Source organism: Zea mays, chromosome 10 (assembly GCF_902167145.1).
Source record: "Zea mays cultivar B73 chromosome 10, Zm-B73-REFERENCE-NAM-5.0, whole genome shotgun sequence".
Taxonomy (NCBI): Eukaryota; Viridiplantae; Streptophyta; class Magnoliopsida; order Poales; family Poaceae; genus Zea; species Zea mays.
In genome coordinates this window covers 90,391,874-90,412,329 of record NC_050105.1, presented here as the reverse complement: position 1 = coordinate 90,412,329, position 20,456 = coordinate 90,391,874, and the positions used below count along the sequence as shown (strand labels likewise).

Below are 20,456 nucleotides of genomic sequence, written 5' to 3'. Positions count from 1 at the left end.
TTATAATCTCAAGCAAAACAGAACCTTAGTAGCTGTTTGATGCCTGGTTGAATCCTTGACGTTTTGGAACTTAAAAAAAACTTTTTCAAGACTCAAGTTGCTTATTACATGCTCAGTAGTAGAGGCAAATTAGGAAAAAAAAACTGTTAGGCATTTAAAATGCAAATGACATGATTGATGCCCTTACAACGAGTCTCGTAACGACAGATACTGGAAGCACACATCAACTTTCTGTAGTTGTTCTATGACAACAAACTAATTCTAAGAAGCTGCACACTAGACCTATCATAAGACAGCATGTAAGGGAGAAATCTTGAAGGAGCCGTGCTACTGGTGATGTTCAAGACGGACAATCCTGTATCGGCAGCTGCTGTGGCGAAGCAGTCGAAAGTCTCCGGATTTCGAACCACCGTGGCAATGTAGGCGACCGGAGCCTCCGTTTCATATACAAATTCGTCAACAGATGTTCCGTTGGTTCCCCCTTGTCTACCATCTCGTCTCAACAGCATTGAGAGCACTCGGACAAGGTGCGGCACACAAACCGGGTCATAGATTATATCTGCGCCAAGACTGTCAAAAGAAAGTGGTCAGATGAAAGAAGGGGGAAAAACATTGAACCATCAGTGGCCACAAGTTAGGGCCCGTTTGGTTCCTTTACAGTGCCATTTGGTTCATGCGGCGTAGGTTCAATCAGAATGGTGGTTCCTTTACAGTGCGATTTGGTTCATGCGGCATAGGTTCAATCAGAATGGGTCGGTCTAGGTTCAATCAGAATGGGTCGGTCTGGCATTTTTTGCGGAATAAATTCGTCTCGCTGCGGTATCACTACCTAGTACTACATGGTGACAAACAAAGTGAATCCAATGACACAAACCAAACATCTTGAGGAGGTTCGGTTTCTGGATCGGATAATTCTGCACGTCATCATTCCGCTAACCAAACACGATGTTAGTCCAAGGACTAAAGTTTAGTTAGGAGACTAAAGTTTGGTCTCCTACACTGTTTGATTTTAGGGACTAAAAATATTTATAGCACATTAAATGAATCATAAAAGGACCAAAATACCTCTTAGCATTCTCATGTTATTAGTGTAACTAAAATAAAGGAGAGGCAAAAGGTAGAATTAATATGGTTTAGTCTCTTTTAGTCACTCCTTGAGGAACTAAAGACTAAAACAGTTTAGTCCCTATTTTAGTACCACCGTTTGACAAATTAGGGACTAAATGAGATTAAAATAGAGAGACTAATCTTTAGTCCCTCAAACCAAACTGGGCCTTAATCTTTTATCTCAAGCCACAACAGTTCACAAAACATTCCCTGCCCATCGTAGGAGTGGGATACCCCTACCTCTACAACACAATATGTAGGAGTTAAAAAACCTTAACCTGCGGGGTAAGAGAGCCATCCAAGTATTGTATTAAGAATAAAACCATCCTCACCCATACACAGCGGCATCATAGCTCACGTGAGAATGACCACAACTGGGCCAGACCACCAGGCCTTAGATCTATGCTTTGGCGTAGGGACAGACAAATGGATTTTTTTAACCACATACTAAAATTTCGCTCTCATGTGCCACTCTCAGTTTTGCCTCTTTGCTATTATGTCATCCCGTGTCTATGTGGGACCATTTGTGTCTATGATTTGTAGGCTCGATGGTAAATTGGCAAAACCCACAAATGATAATGGCAAAACTGCAAACGGCTCCATTATTTAATATGAAAAATCTAGAAATAGCAACTGAGGTAAAGGCCAGCTGAACAGGCCTTGATAATTCTGATTGGCACACTAAGCTACTGAAGTTTGTACTGTGTGAATCACTTCACTGATCAGAAATTTCAAAGCGCGCAATCACTTTCCATCACAAGTTGTATGATGGCCGCCTCGGCTCCCGCCCTGGCCGCCTCGGCTCCCGCCCGGGTCGCCTCGTCCCCCTCCCCTCGCGCCTCGTCTTCCACCCTCCCCTCCTTCGCCGGCGCCGTCCCCTGCCCTCCCCACAGCCTCTCGTTGACGTCCACCCCGGGCTCGGCGACCACCTTCCCGGCCGCTGCTTCCTTCCCGGCGGCCTTCTCTCCTTCTCCCTGCGCGCCTCCCCCTTTTTCTTCGTCGTCCGCTGCTGTTGTGCCGTCTCTCCCGGCCGGGCGATCCAAGGCACAACGCTGGGCGGACTCCGGCCCTCTCTCACCGGCTTGTGGGCTTGGTAGGACGTCCGCTGCAAAGACCTTCTGTGCTGCTCTGCTCTCCCAGCCGGCGGTTCGTGCTCGGCCGGCAGCTCGTGCTAGGCCGGCGACCTCTTCTCGCGTCTCTTCGGCGTGGTCCGTCCCGGTTGTGAGGTTGAAGGACTGCCCTGGTGACCGTCGTCTGCAAGGGATCTCGCCGCCATCAGACGCAGAGGGCTGGATTCAAGTGGAGACTAGGTGGTCCCGTCGTCGTCGTCGTCTGGCTGAGCGCCCCCGCCTTCCCCTTCCCCGTCGACCGGTCCCGCAGGATCTCCGGGGGAGGTGTTTCAACTGCTTGGCGACGTCCCATCGTGCGGCTGCATGTCGACGTCCGTCCTGCTGCTTGCGTTGCCGACGGCCGGGCCACCGTGCTGCTGATTGTCCTGGCGCCGATCGTGGGCACGACGTGACCAAGGTTCCGTCTGGCGGTCCAGTCCTGCTTCCACTCGTCGCCCGCCGTCCTGTGTGGGAGCGCTTAGGCAGTCAACCAGTGGCGGTTTCAGTTCCGTTCTCTAAGCGGAGGCTGGTTTGGCGGAGGGTCTCCCCTCCCATGGATCATGGATGGCAAGCTGCTGCTGAGGACGGGCCTGGTCAGTCGATGATTCACTCCAGGAAGGGTCGACATCGTACCAGGGGGAGAAGACCCCGTTCTAGGAGCGCTGCTAACTTGCCACCAGTGGATGATGACAGCTCCGTTCGGCTACCCTCTCATCAGTCGGCTGTGGCGAAGTCTGCAGGCTTGGCGGCACGGCCGGTTTGCGTCCTTGACCGTGCAAGGGATTTAACTTTGGTGGAGAACAATCTTCGGCGTTGTGCTCTGTTCGCCGTGGTCATTGGTTCGCGGCCGCCGGTGTCTGCTGAGCTTTTGGCGGCAGAAATTGCAGCGGAGTATGAGCTTGATCCTGCAAGTTTTTCAGTCCACCGTTCGGCGCCTGAAGATTTCGTTATTATCTTGCAAAATGAGCAAGCAGCATTGCGTATATTCAACAACGGAGCTGTTCTCAACTCACCTTCTGGGTCTTTCAAGTTCATCAAGTGGTCAAGGCTTGCACACGCTGAAGCGGTTTCCCTGCCTTCCTTCGTGTCTGTGAGCTTCGAGGGAATCCCGTTGCATGCATGGAGTGTGGAAACTGCTAGAAGTTTGTTGCGAGCGCACTGCACGGCATTGGAGCTTCATCCCGACACTGCTGCTCGTCTGAACTTATCCTCCTTCAGGGTTCTTGGTTGGTGCCGGCATCCAGAGCTCATTCCGGTTGCTGTTGATCTATTGATTCCGGAGCCGGTTCAGAGTTTTGAAGTGGAGGCCACTGTGAAGAATCTTCTGGCTTATCAGGTGACGGCCTCGGTGTCTCTGATCTCTCCGCCGGCGGGCGAGGTTTCCCCTCCCCCGTCGCCGCCGGCGTCTGATGATGATCGAGACACTAGGTCTCGTCGACGTCGCCTGCAGCAAGCTCCTCCGGCAGGGCAGGGAGGCCCTGCCGAAGCGTTGGCCGTTCGGCGCCCCGTGCATGAGAGACTAGGTCCGCTGCCAATCTGTCCCCGCCACGTGGCTATTTCACAAGAAGTGCTGGAACAGGAGGTTTCAAAGGAGACATCTTTATCTGGTTCTTCTAATTTTGAGGAGCTTGTCCCTGCTGTCAAGGAATTAAATATTGAGGCTTTGATTGAGGCGTCTGAAGATAATGTGGACGGTTTCGGCAGGAGTCATGAGCAGGACTGCATGGTGGAGGCTGGGGCGTCGGGGCTGTCCGGTGGTTGCCCAGTTCACTCCCCCCTGCCAGTTCCATCTTCCCCCTCTTCACCCTTGAGGGCTCCGGCAGATTGTTGCTCTTTGGGTGGTTGTGAGAAGGAGCAGGCAATTCAGGGGTCACCCCTGGGATCTCCGTCTCGGGCCACTGTCAATATGGGAGGGCAGATGTCAGCCTTGGTGGATGCGCGAACGTCGAGTCGCCTATCTCGGAGAGGCCCCATCATTACTTACTTTCGACAGAGGAGGAAGAAGGATAGCCAACCCAGTCAGTTGCTTGGCGCGTCCCCGTCCCCTCCTCCCCCCCCTTCGGGTGCAAATGAGTTCATCGATAAGCTGACCAGACCAGCTGGTGGGATTCTGAGGGCGCCAGTCAGAAGGCCGCGACAGGGCAAGGCTTCAGTCACTGAGGTGATACCCCGACGCAGTAGAAGGGTCGCTGGTGCAGGTGTGGAGAGGCTGCCTACTCCTCCACCGGCCACACAGGGCAAGAAACGTATTTTGAAGGAACTTGGTATTGTGAAGGCTGATGAGGCTGTGACTATTAGGCCAGAAGACCTTGATGAGTATGCCAGAGTTTTCAGCAAAGGGCTTTCTGAGGTACAGGTCACGGCCATGGCAGCGTTATTCGGCTGGTCTAGGCCTTTGGAGCTGCTGCAGGGCGGACCAATCTGCTGATTTGTAGGGTCCCTCCCTGGTAGTCGTTTCTCTTTTCATCTCTTATGGATCCTTCAAAATTTCTTATTTGGAACGTGCGAGGTCTTAATGGGTCTGCTAGACAGGATGCTGTTCGTACTTTGGTGGATTCTGCTCGAGTTGATGTGGTTTGTCTTCAAGAGACTAAAATGGTGGATATTTCTCGGTTCCTTGTATTGCGGATGCTTGGTCCTGCTTTTGACAATTTTGTTTTCCTACCATCTGTTGGTGCTAGTGGTGGCATCTTGGTGGCTTGGAAAAATAGCATTGGTATTTGTGCTAGTAGCAGGGTGGACGGTCATAGCGTCTCTGTGAACTTTCATTCAAGCACCAGCCCTCCTTGGTGGCTTACATGTGTGTACGGTCCGCAAGGGAATCAAGAGAAGATTCAATTTCTGCAATCTCTTAGAGAAATTAGGGCTCTTTGTACTGGGCCATGGCTTGTGCTGGGGGATTTTAATCTGATCTTAAGGGAGGAAGAGAAGAATAATAATAACTTAGACCGTGCCATGATGGGCAGGTTCAGGAGATGGGCAAATGATTTGGCCCTTAATGAAATTCCGTTGGTTGGCCGGAAATATACATGGTCGAATGGTCACTCTAATCCTACCCTGGTCAAATTGGATAGGGTTTTCTGCACAACAGATTGGGAGGAACAATTCCCAGATTCTCTTCTCCAGAGTTCAGCCGCAGATGACTCCGACCATTGCCCTTTGCTGCTTGGGTTTCATGATTTCAGCAGAGGAAAAGGGAGATTTCATTTCCAAGCATTTTGGCCTAAGATGGAGGGATTTATTGATGTGGTAGCCCATTCTTGGGCGTCTGTTCCTGCAGGGTCGTGCCCTCTACTTACCTTCGCTAAAAAGTTAAAGGCAACAGCTAGGTGTTTGCAGGGCTGGAACGATAAAAAAGTTGGGAAGATTAAGCTGCAGTTGGAGATGGCTAGGGAGCTCCTTCATCAATTAGAGGTTGCGCAGGACAACCGCTCTTTATCTCCTGCTGAATTGTGGCTCCGGAACATGCTCAAGAAGCACTCCCTTGCCCTGTCTTCTATTTCTCGTATCGTGGCAAGATTGAAATCGCGGATTGGGTGGCTCAAAGATGGGGATGCCAATACATCTCTCTTTCATGCACAAACAAGGTTCAGGAAGAAAAAGAATTTCATTGCAGCAATACACTCAGAGGATGGGCAAATCTGGACTGCCCATGAAGGAAAGGCAGCAGCCTTCTTTAATTTTTATCAAGGGTTACTTGGAACTGCAGAAGTAAGGGATGTTACAGTTGATCTGGATGCTCTTGGGATGCCATCCTTTGACCTCGTTGCCCTGGATGCGCCTGTCTCGGTGGAGGAGGTCTGGGATACAATTAAGGCCCTCCCTTCGGACAAATCCCCGGGTCCTGATGGGTTCACTGGTAGATTTTACAAGTGTTGTTGGTCGGTCATCATGGCTGATTTTATGGCAGCCATTCGCTGCATTTGGGCCAGAAATTTCAGAAACTTGGGTTCGCTGAATTCAGCATTCATCACTCTTCTGCCCAAGGTGGAGGGGGCCAATAGTGTGAGAGACTTCCGCCCAATAAGTCTGGTTCATAGTTTCGCGAAAGTGGTAACTAAATTGTTGGCTAACAGATTAGCAGACCGGCTGCAACGTATGGTTTCCCCCAATCAAACCGCTTTTATAAAAAAACGGTTTATTCTTGACAACTTCATGCTAGTCCAGCAGACGACCAGATTCTTACATTGTCAGAAGCAGGCTCGTATCCTTCTCAAACTTGACATTTCAAAGGCTTTTGACTCGGTTTCGTGGGCCTTTCTTCTCGAGGTCTTGAAAAAACTGGGTTTTGGACAGCTCTGGTGTGATATTATATGCGGGCTGTTAGCTTCATCTTCTACCAAAATTTTATTAAATGGTCTGCCAGGGGATTGTATTGGGCATCAACGTGGACTGAGGCAGGGTGATCCTCTATCGCCTATGCTGTTTATTCTTGTAATGGATGTCTTGAATCTGCTTGTGCAGCGAGCCTCTGAGGAAGGGTTTCTTCAGCCTCTTTCTTCTAGGAGTATGCAGCACCGTTTCTCGTTGTATGCGGATGATGCAGTGTTATTTCTATGTCCTACTGCCCCAGATATCAGTATGGTTATGGATATTCTTCATTTATTTGGTTCAGCTTCAGGTCTAAGGACTAATGTCCAGAAGAGCTGTGTGTTTCCAATCTGTTGTGGGGAAGAAGAGGTGAATTGTTTACAGGACTTGCTGCCATGCAATATTTCAGTTTTTCCCTGTAAGTACCTCGGTTTGCCTCTGTCTCCCAAGAAACTCACAAGGGACCAGGTTCAAGCTATTGTTGATAGAGTGGCCAGCCTTTTGCCAGGATGGAAAGCTGAACTTATGACCAGGGCTGGTAGAGCTATTCATGTGCAGTTTGTCATGACGTCTAAGATGATTTATGCAGCTCTGGCACTTGACCTTCCTGTTTGGGCCATCAAAGCAATTGATAAGCTGAGGAAGGGTTTCCTCTGGAGGGGTAGGAAAGAGTTCCGTGGTGGTCACTGCCTCTTGGCTTGGCCTAAGGTTACCCGTCCCAAGGAGTTGGGTGGTCTGGGGATTAGTGAGTTAAAGAACCTCTGTTGGGCTTTGAGAGCTCGCTGGTCGTGGCTGCAGAAAACAGACCCCAGTAGGCCTTGGGCAGACTTCCCCATTCATGTTTGTAAGGTGGTTAAAAATCTGATTGCTGCAGCCATTATTACTAAGCTCGGTGATGGAGCTAATACCCTTTTCTGGAAGGACAGATGGTTGGAGGGGAGATGTATTAAGGACATAGCTCCTGCTTTGTTTGAGTTGGTGCCTTTGCGTCTTGCCAATGGTCGGTTGGTCAAAGATGCTCTCCCTAATTTCCATTGGCTCTCCGATGTGCAAGGGGCAATCTCAGTCAGAGTCATCGCTGAATTCCTGGAACTTTGTGAAGTACTTGATGCTGTTGTGCTCCAGCCTGGAATAAGGGATCGTCATTTATGGAAATTCAGCGCTTCAGGTGATTATTCTTCTAGTTCTGCTTATAATGCTCTATTCCTTGGTTCAGTTCAGTTCGAACCAGCAGAGCGGGTGTGGAAATCTTGGGCTCCTGGGAAGTGCAAGTTCTTTATTTGGCTTGTGGAACATAATAGGTGCTGGACTGCTGACAGGCTCAGAAAAAGAGGGCTAGACCGACCAGAACAGTGCCCCTTGTGCGACCAAGAGGCTGAAACCATAAATCATTTGCTGGTCAAGTGTGTTTTTGCTAAGCAGTTCTGGTTTGATTTTCTTAATTCAGTGGGGCTGCGGGATCTGTATCCAGCTCATGAGGAATCCTTTGAGTCGTGGTGGAAGTCTAGCAGCTCCCGGGCATCGGATCTTGTGAGAGATGGTTTCAATTCTTTAGTGATTCTAGGTGCTTGGACCATTTGGAAGCATAGGAATAGGTGTGTTTTTGATGGTTGTATTCCCAACTTGGTCATGGCCATTAGGATGGCTAGGGAAGAGGCGGTGCTCTGGTCCATGACTGGTGTCAAGGCCTTGTCCTTCCTCCAAGTCGATGAGTTGCTGGTTTAAAACAGCGGTGTGGGTCGTGTTTCTTCCATGTTTTAGTCGGTGATCCGTAGTTAGTCTCTAGTGGTGTGTGTGTTGTATTGGGGTTCTCCCCCCCCCCCCTTTTTTCTTTTCTTCTATTAATACAAAGATGCGCAGCTCTCCTGCGTATTCCAGAAAAAAAACTTTCCATCACAACTTCTACAGGTGCTTCTTCAGGTCTATGCTCAAAGCTGTCTATTATTTTGTTAACATTGTTGAGTATCTTACTCAGAAAAAGACTACGGTTTACCAGGGGCCATTTGAAGCTGTAGGAATCCAATTAAAAATGAATAGCATGGTTCCCAGTTCCCATGATTATGATTTTGTGTACAACCGAACAGAGAAAAAGTGAAAAAGTACAGTTCTATACTCACACTACGTCCGGCTGGTAGCCCCATAAATCACTTTCGGACACTTCTTCCCAAGAAAGATATTTGCACTCGACCTGCATGCCACAATGTGATCCAACTGTTGAATGCCAAATGATGTAAGAGGAACCATCTGCACACAACACTGAGTTATGCAAGGAAACTAACTCACCTTATTCTTACTTTCTTTTAGCGCTCTAGAATCTTCCTGCTCAATGCATAAGTTATTCAGTTCCATATTTTCCTTCATGTTTCTGAGTGTACATGGGTCACCATCAGTAAGAATAACCTGCATATTAATGAATTCCGCGTGGCATATTATATTTATAAACAATCTTTTGATTTCAGAAGAAAATCATGAACATAATTGATCTGAATAATTCATGCTTAATTGCCACTCTTAGCTCCACAAGTACAGTCAAAATTAAGCAGTTGAAAATGTGCATACACACCCCCACTTCACAGAGTTAGAAAACCATACATGATTCACTTCTTCACCCTAGACAATATGTCAAATGGAGTGGCATAATAGACTTATATACCTTAGAGGCACCAACATGATTAAGACAAATGCCCACCAGACCGACACCGGAACCTAGCTGCTTATCATGCAAAATGTTAGAGCAATAACCACAATTAACAAAATCTGAGGATACCCCTCAAATGCAAGGAAAAACAGTAAACACCACTACCTAACTATTTGTGCAAAGAAGATCTAGGTAATTTTGCACATAAACAAAGTGTCTTCCTCAAGTAGAGTGGCATGTATACAATTAATCCCAAGATTTCAAATGGTGGTGCAAAGAGCATATAACAACACTTATACAAATAGTGATCCTTCTATTAAATTCTAGTTAGCCTCGTAGCAAACAAAAATGGACCAAATAAATTTGCATTATTATTTGATAGAATTTAATTATTGGAGCATGGGCTGAACATATTTACATTATCTTTCTTACATGAAGTTATATTGTTAATGTATCTCACACTAAATCACTAATCGTACAATTAATGACTTACCTCGAAGCAACACTTTGTGGAGAAAATTTTAGGGTATGAAAGAACAAATTCAGACAAGAATAAACTTGATGGCCAAATTGAACACCTAAAATAGCAAAAAATCAACAATATATCAAAATAATATATGAAACTTGTATGGTAAAATATTTGACCACGGGATCCTAGAGCATTTAATGAAGCCATACCCTGTATCACCTTCAAGCATATTAGAAGAACATGATAGTCGGGCCACAACACTTACTCGCTTTGGGAAAATATGATCATCTGCATATGTAAACTGGGTTTAAGCTCACTATAGATCTTTATAATTAATAGCATAATTATGATAATATTCATTAAAGAAAATTAAATAGTTCGAATTGACAACTTACATGTAGGAGATAGAAAAGATATTTCTTTATAAATATGACTTGTCTTGTCTAAAAATGAAAATTTCTGCATGCAACAATAGGTTCTTTTATGATAATGTCAACCATTGTCATCTATCAAGATACAATATAGATAAAATCTACATACTGCTTCGGACAACATACGTTGAGCAAACTCCTCATAAAGTTCATCAATCACAACATTTGAAGATAATTCAACCTCAGATATAATCTTTTTAAAAATAATTGTTGTATAAGTAGAGTCTCGACATCTTTCTACCTGCATCAATACAATGAAATGATAAATGTAATAAGACGTGAAGATACATATTAACAAGAACTTAAATAACAAAACTGTATTAGTTTTTTCTTTCTCAAATAAATTATATATTCCTTCTACTGCAAAAAAAAATCTATCTTGTATTAGTTGAGTAGATTTTGTGAGACAACAAGAAAGTAAATCATTTACGTTTGAGCCAGTGCAAGTCTCCAAAAGGAAATTTTGGACATGCGGTGTGATAGAACCTCCCCCAGCTTCTCTGCAAATGAAATAAAATCATACATAAATATGAAGCAATATAGAGCTTCTAGAAATATATTTCTCCTTTGAACTTCTAGCACATCCATGCGTGGCTCATAGAAGTGCCACATATTTCCCCAAATCCAGGCTTGCATCTTACTCTTAGGCTCTTAGCTATGCGATGTTGGTGGAGAGATTAGGGGCAGTTTTGACAACATTCCTTGGAGCAGTTTTAGAATCACTCGTGCTCAGCCAAACAGAAAAAAAAAATCACACAAACTCTTGTTGGAGATTAGACAAAAAAATCAGTCTCGGTTTGGATTTGGACCTGTGGGCTAAAAGAAACGTGCTGTTTGGAACCAAATTGAGCCTTGCGGACGGTCCGGCCCTGAGGCCGGACGGTCCGCGGTCCGGACAGTCCGCGCCTGGGGGCCGGACGGTCCGCGCGTGCGCAGAGCAGATTAGGGTTCCGAGTTTTGTGTTACGGTTGTTAGCTAAAATCACGGGAAAAGCTCGGAAATTAGTTTGTAAAGGGTCCAGCCCCCTCCTCTATAAATAGAGAGGTATACGACCGATTTGTAATCATCAATCGAATCAATACAACTTCTATTTCACATTTATTTTCAGTACAATTAGGAGTAGTTCTAGTCTAGTTCTAGTTTAGCCTCTCGATCCCCAAATTCTCCGCCTCTCCTCGACTCTACGTCGATTAGAGGAGTCTAGGTCGGTCTACCCGAGCCTAGACAACTCCTAGGATCTCTCCTCCCTGACGGGGTCCCTCCCGGGAGCGAGATCCAGGCACCGCCGGCGATCCTTCGCCGCCTCTGCGTACGCGCGGACCGTCCGGCCCCCAGGGCGCGGACCGTCCGACCGTCAGGCAGAGGACCCTAGCCCCTGCGCCAGGTCGCGGACCGTCCGGCCCCAGGCCGCGGACCGTTCACGCCTGACCAGAGAGCACCGCCACGGTTCTTGTTAAGTGTTTGGCGCTCCAAAAAGGCGTCAACATACTTTTTGGCGACTCCGCTGGGGACAACACATATAGACCTATCAAATCGGCTCTCCATGGCTGGTTCAAAGGATAGCTCTGAAGTTTCCACCAGCAATATCATCACACCGACATGGGAAACCTTGCCGGCTGAAGAACAACTCCTGTTCGAGGAGCGTCAGGAGCAGCTGATCCAAGAAGCAAAGGCGAAGTTCCTGGCCGACTTCAAAGTGGACAGGAACAACAAAGTCGTTCGGCAACGGGCGACGGATCTGGCTTCGCTCCGATCTACTACGATTACCCCCAATGTAAGTAACACCAACGAACTCCAATCTCTTAAAGCTTACATAGACGAGCAGCGATAACAGTTGCAACGTATCGTAGGGGATATACAAAATGATCATAAAAGGCTAGTGCGTGTGCTTGATAAGTCTACTATGGCAAATCTTCCTTCGCACGAGGTTGAATTGAGGGAATACACACATAATTCATCGGCTACAGGTTGTCACGACCAGTCACAACCCCTTTATGGGATGTCGATGGACATGTACCCTGGGCAACGACAGCCTCCCACGCACATCGGCGATAAATTTGCCGATCTGCACATGTCCGGACCGTCTGTACGTGAGCGCGGACCGTCCGGGCCAGCGGCGGCCGATCCCATTTTTAGAAGCGAATTACCGAGACCTGCACCCAAGCCGCCACATGCCGTGCAAACCCTAGATAACCCATTCGGACCATCTGCGTATGGCGCCAGTGTCACACCCGGGTTTTAGGGATCCAAAGCCCGGGCGCGAACATAAACACCAGGTGTGCTGGGACCAAGTCTCACACATATGATGCATAGTGGCACAGGATCGAATGTCACATCTTTACTATATAACAGGAGTTCTATACAAAATAATTAAATAATTACATCATATGAGGAAACGATCCAGCAACCCAAAGTTGGCTGGGAGACGACGACCTAGATCTCTCACGAACTCATCGCAGCATCCTCCAAGCGCCTCATCCTGTGGTACCTGTTCTTGACCTGTGGGGAGGGTGTGAGACAGCAAGAGTGAGCTCACATACGTTCATCGCTCAACAAGTTGTGGGGAATAATGTGAATGAACTCGCCAAAGGTGGGAGCTCATGTGAAGTGTAAGGCTTACCAAAGAGGATGGTTAGAGCTGAGCATTGCTTTTAAAGTTGGTCAAAATTTTATTAGCAATTACTAAGTATAAGTAAATACCAACCCAATTAAGTAGTAGAACAAAAGGAGTAACAACATCACCTGCGATGCAATGCATATGACAAATTGAATTTAGTTCCATAAATTAATCATGTGAGGGTCCGAGCTGCTCATGACCGTGAGCACGGCTAGTATACCAGTTTTACACTCTGCAGAGGTGGCGCATCTTTACCCACAAGTCATGTTACCCATCTGCCAAGGGATCGCGACTTCCCATACACCTCTACCGAGGAGGCGAGGCAGGGTAACACTACGAGGCCTTTACAAAGTTCCACTAGCTTCAGAAAACCCGCTACAGTTTATAGGAAGCTCCAATGCAGGAATTCCCTTGCAGGACCGCCATCGCAGCAAAATCCTCCCGAGGGCCTCCCTACACTGACCACTCCCCTACTGCCCTTGCCCCTTTCGGGTAAGGTAGTCCTCCACTAGCTTTCCTAATTAATCAGCCAAGGGCGTCCCATTATACCCTTGTGGTAGCACTGTTTTCCCGGGTGGTCGCTCCATGTTCCAATTAACATAATGATCTTATCATGAACGATAAATAACAACGGATAACAAAAGTATAATCATGAGTAATGTATCTTCATACCCAAAACCACATAAAGCACTAGCAAGTACTACCCAAAAAGTTCAGTGGTAACAAGGTAGAAAGATAATCAAACTAGGGTAACTTATTGGGTCCCATCAAAATTAACCTATGCAGATCATTATGATTAATCAGAACATGGCTGGGTAAAAAGAAGTGATCAAGGGCACAACTTGCCTGGGACTTGAGATTCCAGGTACCAGAATGATCTTCAGGTGACTCGTGACCTCACGCTAGTCGTAGCAATACAAACAAATATGGTATAGACAAAATTAACATTACACCAAACATAAGAATAAACTGAATAATAATAATCTACGCATTTCTACGAGACTAACAGAACTTGAACGGATTAAATCAGAGTTAAAACGGAGGAGTTATGATTTTCTGAAGATTCTATGTGTTTTGTACAGGATTAAATGGGATATAAATTTTAATGTGACAGACATGTCAACACAGTGGTACTAGATGATAAACAATAATATTATAAAATTATAGGATCTGGAATGGATTAAATTGGACTTCATATGAATTTTCTATGGGTTTAACAAATTCTAGAAATTATTTTTATATTAAAAATGGATTTCTATTTCATTTTCCCTGGATTTTCTATCTCTGGACTGCGCCTCATTTTCTGGTAAGCTCAGGGGTCTCGGGGTAAGTTTTCCTAAGACATAGAAAACAGCTGTGCGGACCGCGGGTTGATTACTATAAAACAGAGGGGTTCTATTGCAAACTAGCTTCAGCGAAGGGGTACGGTTGTATTCTGACCGTTGGATTATAAGCCGAGTGCCCAGATTAAACCACAACCCCCGCGAACCGGTATGACACTGAGACCACTAGATCAAAGATCAACGGCCCTGGTTTTATGAACCCAGATAGAAGCGTACGTGATTGATCCAAAACGAACGCTTCAGATCATCCCATCGACTCGGTATACTGCGATCAGATCACAGCCGCTCATCTCGTATCAACGGTCCAGGCGCGAAGGGGGATCCCCGGCCTAATCTCGGTCGTCCGCGCAGATCGCACGTTCCACGGTCGTCTTCCTCACGCGCTACCCAAACACCACACGCCGGTCACCCATGCGGCGGCGCACTCACCGTCGTGAGGCAAACCCGAGAAGGACGACGCCGAACCCAAATCCCTATTGCTCGAACCATGCAGAGCCTATGGCGAACGCGATGAGGGTATCCACTTGGTCCCTCAGGCTGGGACACGCCCCGGCCACGACGAGGTGGGTTGCGGGGACACCAATTCAATCTCCGACGAGCAATTTGGATAGCGACGGAGCCCTACGTGATACCCGCATAACCGTAACATCAGTGCGGTACAAGACATGGCAAGGGGAAGTCATCTCATCGCGCGCAGAGGCGGAATTGGCGCAGAGCACGACGGACGACGGAAGGCTTCCCGGAACTCCGATGAGCAATTGGGTAGCCGTCGGCCGATAGATGGCGGGGCAATCCTTCCGACGCGTCCCCCGGTGATCCGTGAACACCCGAAGCCAGCCGCAGCGTCCCAGCTGGTGCGGACCGACGGTAATCGCCAGCGAAGGTGCGGCAGCGCGGTTTCTCGGCTAAACCTATGGCGCCGAGCTCACCGCAGCTCAAATTGAGGTGTCGCGAGGGTAGGCAACGGATGAAGGGGACGCGCCCGGGTGCTTTTATGGCCCGCGGTGGGGGGGTTCAACGGAAACACGGCTGGTATGCGCGAGCGGCCCGAAGCTATCGGTGCGTTACCGCCATGCGCGGAGCTCCGTTGCCCAGGATAAGTCTGACCACGAGGGCCCACCGGCAGAGGCAGCAACCGACGCGAGAGCGAGGAACGTCTGGGAGGCTGACAGCATGGGACGGGATGTCGGCGCCGCGGGGTGGAGTTGGGGCCGCGCGACGGCGAGCCAGAGACCGACAGGCAGGCCCCACCAGTCGGCGCAGGCTAGCTGAAGAAGTGGGCTGCGCTGGTGAAGGTTTCTGGTGGGCCGAATCTGGTACAGAGGCCCAGTTAGGGGTTCAATATCCTTTTTCTTTTTATTTCCTATTTCCTTTTCTCCCTTTTCAAATTCAATTTGAATTCAGATCTAATTCAAACCTTTTGGCCCTTCCTTACAATTTTATATTGTGCCATTAAAGTACTGACTTTGAAGATACTTATTTTTATGTATATATTTTCTATAAATTCTATACTCTTTCCCTTTCTTTTCTATATTCTCATGGTTTTATTTTCAAATCAAACTTTAAATTCTATGGATCCATTGATATGCTATTAATGGTATATTTACTTTATTAAGCACAAATGCACATCCAAATAAAAACTCAGCATGATGCATAAACTTTAATAATTTATCCTTTTATTACTTATTTGTTTTTGAATCTAGTGTTCACATGTGATGATGCATAAAGGTCAAACCCATATAAGGAGAAATTGTTTCTCTATTGATATTATTTCTGACTAATTACACAGTGGGTGCTACAGCCAGACAGTCCGAATACAATGTCGGACGGTCCGGCCACATGGCCGGACAGTCCACGCACGGAGCCGGACGGTCCGCGCACGGAGCCGGACGGTCCGCGTATTTAACCGGACGGTCCGGCACAGAGTTTTTTAAGGAGGATGGATATCCAACTCCGTATCCGTCCCAGCTAGACTCCCCATCTCACCATACGACACACCAGCACCATAATATAATCTATCAAACCCGTGAGAGTGAGTACTTTCCGGCCCCTAGAAGGCCAGAAAGGAATGGCCAGTCCTATGAGCCTCATAGGGCATGCATTAACGCGCCGCAAAACCCAAACCAATGGGGAGGAAAACAATATACCAACATCCAAACAAACTCACCCATATTGGATTAAAGAGCTGGTGGTCTCCCACCGGCTGCCATCGATATAGTAAGGGAGGAAATAGCTGGGGCGTTCCGAGATAAGCTCGGAGTTAGTATAGTCCCTGGGGGGCAGTCATATCGGAGACCTTATGATAGCCAGTTTGACCGGCTCCCATACCCACAAGGGACCAGAATATCTGATTTCGCAAAGTTTTCGGGTAACCAAGAAAAGAGCACGTGTGAGCACATAGACCACTTCTTAGCACAGTTAGGAGAATTGGCCGACACCGAAGCATTCCGTGTACGTTTATTTTCATTATATTTAACAGGGACTGCATTCACATGGTATGCCACGCTCCCTCCTAATTCCATTTTGTCGTGGGGAGATTTAGAACAAAAATTTCATGAACATTTCTTCTCTGGCGATTATGAGCTAGATTTAGTAGACTTAGTGGCCTTACGATAAGAAAAGGATGAATCGGTTAGTGATTACATCCGGAGATTCCGGGATACGAGAAACCGATGCTTTCAAATTCATTTAACAGATAAACAACTGGCGGGAATAGCCTTTGATGGATTGCGCTATTATTTAAAAGAGAAATTAGAAGGCATCCAGTTTTTTACGCTAGCACAATTACATCAGAAAGCTTCAGCTTGTGAAAGCCGAAGCAAAGAACTAGTCAAAACGGTTCATCATAATGTCCATATAGTAGAACACAATCAAAGTAGTTCGGACGGTGAACCAAAGGAAATTTACACTGCCGAAATAGTTTGGCCTGAGCAGGCCAAATCTTCGGCTTGCTCCTCCTTGCAGCTAGTTCAAAAGAAACAGCAGGAGGAGATTAAGTTTACATTTAATGTTGGCAAATGTGATAAGATATTCGATGAATTACTAAAAAATGGTAACATTAAAATTGATTATATCGTTCCACCTGCCGACGAACTAAAGCGTCGCGCATACTGCAAGTGGCACAACTCATTTTCCCATGCCACTAATGATTGTAATGTGTTCCGACGACAAATCCAATCGGCTATTAACGAAGGACGATTGAAATTTCAGGAGGACACGGAGCCTTTCCAATGAATATGATCGACTTTAAGGGCAAAAGGGTCCTAATTCGGCCCAACACAGCCGATAAGGGCAAAGACAAAGAAGTCATCATCGGCAACTCACGGGAGGCCGATGGAAACAACAAAATTTCTTGCAGGAAAGTGGTGGCCGAGAAGACTCCTGATGGAGGAGAGACACTGAAAGTAACCATCACAAACTCCGGCACTGGGGGGCAAGCGCAGACAAGGGGATATGCGCGAGAACCCATACTACGCATCGCGAACGGTCCGGTATCCAGTCGCGGACGGTCCGTAGCATTACCGGACGGTCCGGAGCGTTCCAGCGGACGGTCCGGCAACGCCGAAGAGCCACGGCGACCACGTACCTTCAAACCACGACGACCAGAAATAGGTACGTGGAAAACTAACATGTTCAAGGCAACTGATCGGTTGGTAAAATCTAGCCCGACCTTTGATCAATTATTGTCTAAATATGTGAAAAAGAAGGTTGGCCCCAGCAACCGGCCACCAAAGGGACCTCGCTTACTCACCCAGGTGCGACGGCAGGTTAAGCCGATTGGACCACCACACCAATCGGAAAGGACGGGAGGTCATAATGTTCAATTAAGACCTAACGTGCCTGCATGGACACTTCCACCACCATATCCACCTATGCCATATCCATACACATACATACCTCCAACATATGTCCCAAATCAAATGTGGGGCATGCCACCATACTCATTTGGGATGCCACAGTACCCCGCTTGGAAGGTACCCCAAACATCTGTATTCAATAGGTTGACACCTCCAGTACAAGACCGATTGAGAGCCCCTCAATCTGGTCCACGAGCACAGGCCCAGCAAGATTGCCGAACAACTCGGCCCCAAAGGCTGACTAATCCGGCAGGGGGGGCATACAGCTACAACCTCCAACAGTACGAAAAAGGGAGACATCATTAAAATAGGAACGACATATGTCGTCGTACAACAAAATAACGAAGGGCCGATGATTTTTGGTGAATCGGCCAACACAAACAAAAAAGAAAGTACGACTGTCAATAAAATAGCCGATCCAAAATACTCCATACCCCGATGGTGCCCATCGGGATTGACACGATCGCAAAAGCGAAAATTACAGCGCCTTAGAGCAAAGGAGAATCAGGAGGAGGCGGAAAAAATATTCAATGACACACATCCGCAGTATCTGCCACCACAAAAGAGATGGAGACCAAAGGCCGTTGAGGAAAATCAAACGGCCATAAAGACAGAAAATAAAACAACAACTGTGCAACTCTTTGCAGGTATAGCAGACAGTCCGGCTATAAAGACCGGACCAACCGTACAGGGCGCGGACCGTCCGACCCCTGAGGCCGACTCATCCGCAATACACCATGACACCTGCAACGACGTACCAACGCCCATGGAGGAAGACGACATGCAAGGAGAAGACCTGGTCGACTACAAAGCTACGCCAGAACACTTAGAAAATTAGGAAAGCAAGGTGATGAATTGGTCAGGACCAGTATGGCGCTTGGCGGTATTGGGACTAACAGTTCGATTAAAGCTAAAGGGGTCAAGTCCGTTGAGTCAACCATCGGGACTAAGGCCATTGCGTGTCATCCTAGTAAGTGTCAAGATGCCTAAAAAAACTGATGTGATCACATCGAGTTAGTTGCTTTTGGTTCGCTCAGCTCCACCAAAAGGCAGGGGGCATATGTTTGGAACCAAATTGAGCCTTGCGGACGGTCCAGCCCTGAGGCCGGACGGTCCGCGGTCCGGACAGTCCGCGCCTGGGGGCCGGACGGTCCACGCGTGCGCAGAGCAGATTAGGGTTCCGAGTTTTATGTTACGGTTGTTAGCTAAAATCACGGGAAAAGCTCGGAAATTAGTTTGTAAAGGGTCCAACCCCCCTCCTCTATAAATAGAGAGGTATACGGCCGATTTGTAATCATCAATCGAATCAATACAACTTCTATTTCGCATTTATTTCCAGTACAATTAGGAGTAGTTCTGGTCTAGTTCTAGTTTAGTCTCTCGATCCCTAAATTCTTCGCCTCTCCTCGACTCTACGTCGATTAGAGGAGTCTAGGTCGGTCTACCCGAGCCTAGACAACTCTTAGGATCTCTCCTCCCCGACAGGGTCCCTCCCGGGAGCGAGATCCAGGCGCCGCCGGCGATCCTTCGCCGCCTCTGCGTACGCGCGGACCGTCCGGCCCCCAGGGCGCGGACCGTCCGGCCGTCAGGCAGAGGACCCTAGCCCCTGCGCCATGTCGCGGACCGTCCGCGCCTGACCAGAGAGCACCGTCACGGTTTTTGTTAAGTGTTTGGCGCTCCAAAAAGGCGTCAACACGTGCTCAACACTGTTTCACTGTGCAGTGCTCACCAGCAGAATCACTTCCAACCTGCCCCCCACCCACCAGAATAACTCTTTCAGTGAACCAAATTAAATCAAGGAGCTGGAGCGTTAAGAATTATTAGGGAGCCGAATTCACCCAAACAAGAAGCATGACGATCCACTAGTACGGCTGGATGGCCAATTATAAATAAAGATATCGTTATATGAACATGCCTAACTTTGGAGGCCAATTACCAGCCGAACTAGCCATCAGCACTACAACTGCAAGACCAGCAGGTCACCTAGATACCATGCTCCATGCTTTTCCTAATCACGAATCACTCGGAAAAGGGCACCCCAGAGCGAGAGATCTCTGGGTACCGTTGCGAATTTGACTGGCAGCGGCGGCGCGTACCTAGCGAGCGTGAGCACGCAGGAGGGAGGCTCTCCAGCGAGGAACGCGAGCTTCAGGTGGAGCAGCTGCTCGGTACTGTTCTGCGCCGCCGCGTTAGCCATCGGCGGCTGGGTGGGCTTCTGCTCTGAGCGCGCAAGGGAGGAGGACGCGGAGGCGGCGGTTTCTCTTTTGTTTGATGTTTTGGGAAGGGCACTGGTACGGACTGAGTGTATGTAGACCTAAATGATTATTATCGCGGTTTTATTTCACTTCTCAAATTCTAAAACCAAATATTTTATCAACAATTTTTTTAAGAAAACCGCTCAAATCTAGTTTTAACTAAGATAGGGAGGTAATTTGAAATTGATGCAAAATATACACGTCAACAAGAACACGAACTTGGGAGAGGAAGGGAGCGTCGCTGGCGGTTGGAGACGCCGTATGAGAAGAGAAAGAGGCCACGGTGTCACGAAAGGAAAGAGGTCAAAGATAGAAAAGA

General features: G+C 47.7%; 1 protein-coding gene across 2 annotated transcripts; it reads right to left on the bottom strand.

Annotated features, from left to right (window-relative positions):
- Positions 1 to 40: 40 nt before the first annotated feature.
- LOC100278567 (uncharacterized) lies at positions 41 to 20,193 on the bottom strand. 2 transcript variants are annotated; one of them, XM_035963008.1, is made up of 11 exons: positions 19,979 to 20,193; positions 12,448 to 12,564; positions 10,496 to 10,565; positions 10,175 to 10,306; positions 10,030 to 10,093; positions 9,844 to 9,922; positions 9,659 to 9,743; positions 9,181 to 9,237; positions 8,811 to 8,927; positions 8,645 to 8,715; positions 62 to 570 (listed from the first exon to the last, which is right to left on the bottom strand). In XM_035963008.1, exons 2-11 carry the CDS (start codon positions 12,450 to 12,452, stop codon positions 243 to 245), a joined length of 1,008 nt encoding a protein of 335 aa, XP_035818901.1. In that variant the 5' UTR covers positions 12,453 to 12,564; positions 19,979 to 20,193; the 3' UTR covers positions 62 to 242. The 2 variants fall into 2 exon arrangements, with proteins under 2 accessions (NP_001145275.2, XP_035818901.1); NM_001151803.2 differs by lacking the exon at positions 12,448 to 12,564 and having other exon boundaries at positions 41 to 570; positions 19,979 to 20,177.
- Between the last annotated feature and the right edge of the window lie 263 nt (positions 20,194 to 20,456).

Coding starts and splice junctions, on each gene's coding strand:
- LOC100278567 (NM_001151803.2), bottom strand. CDS start 20,079: ATGGCTAACGCGGCGGCGCAGAACAGTACCGAGCAGCTGCTCCACCTG. Junction 8,928..9,180: donor ATCATGTTGGTGCCTCTAAG/GTATATAAGTCT, acceptor ATTAATATGCAG/GTTATTCTTACTGATGGTGA. Junction 8,716..8,810: donor TAAAAGAAAGTAAGAATAAG/GTGAGTTAGTTT, acceptor TGTGGCATGCAG/GTCGAGTGCAAATATCTTTC.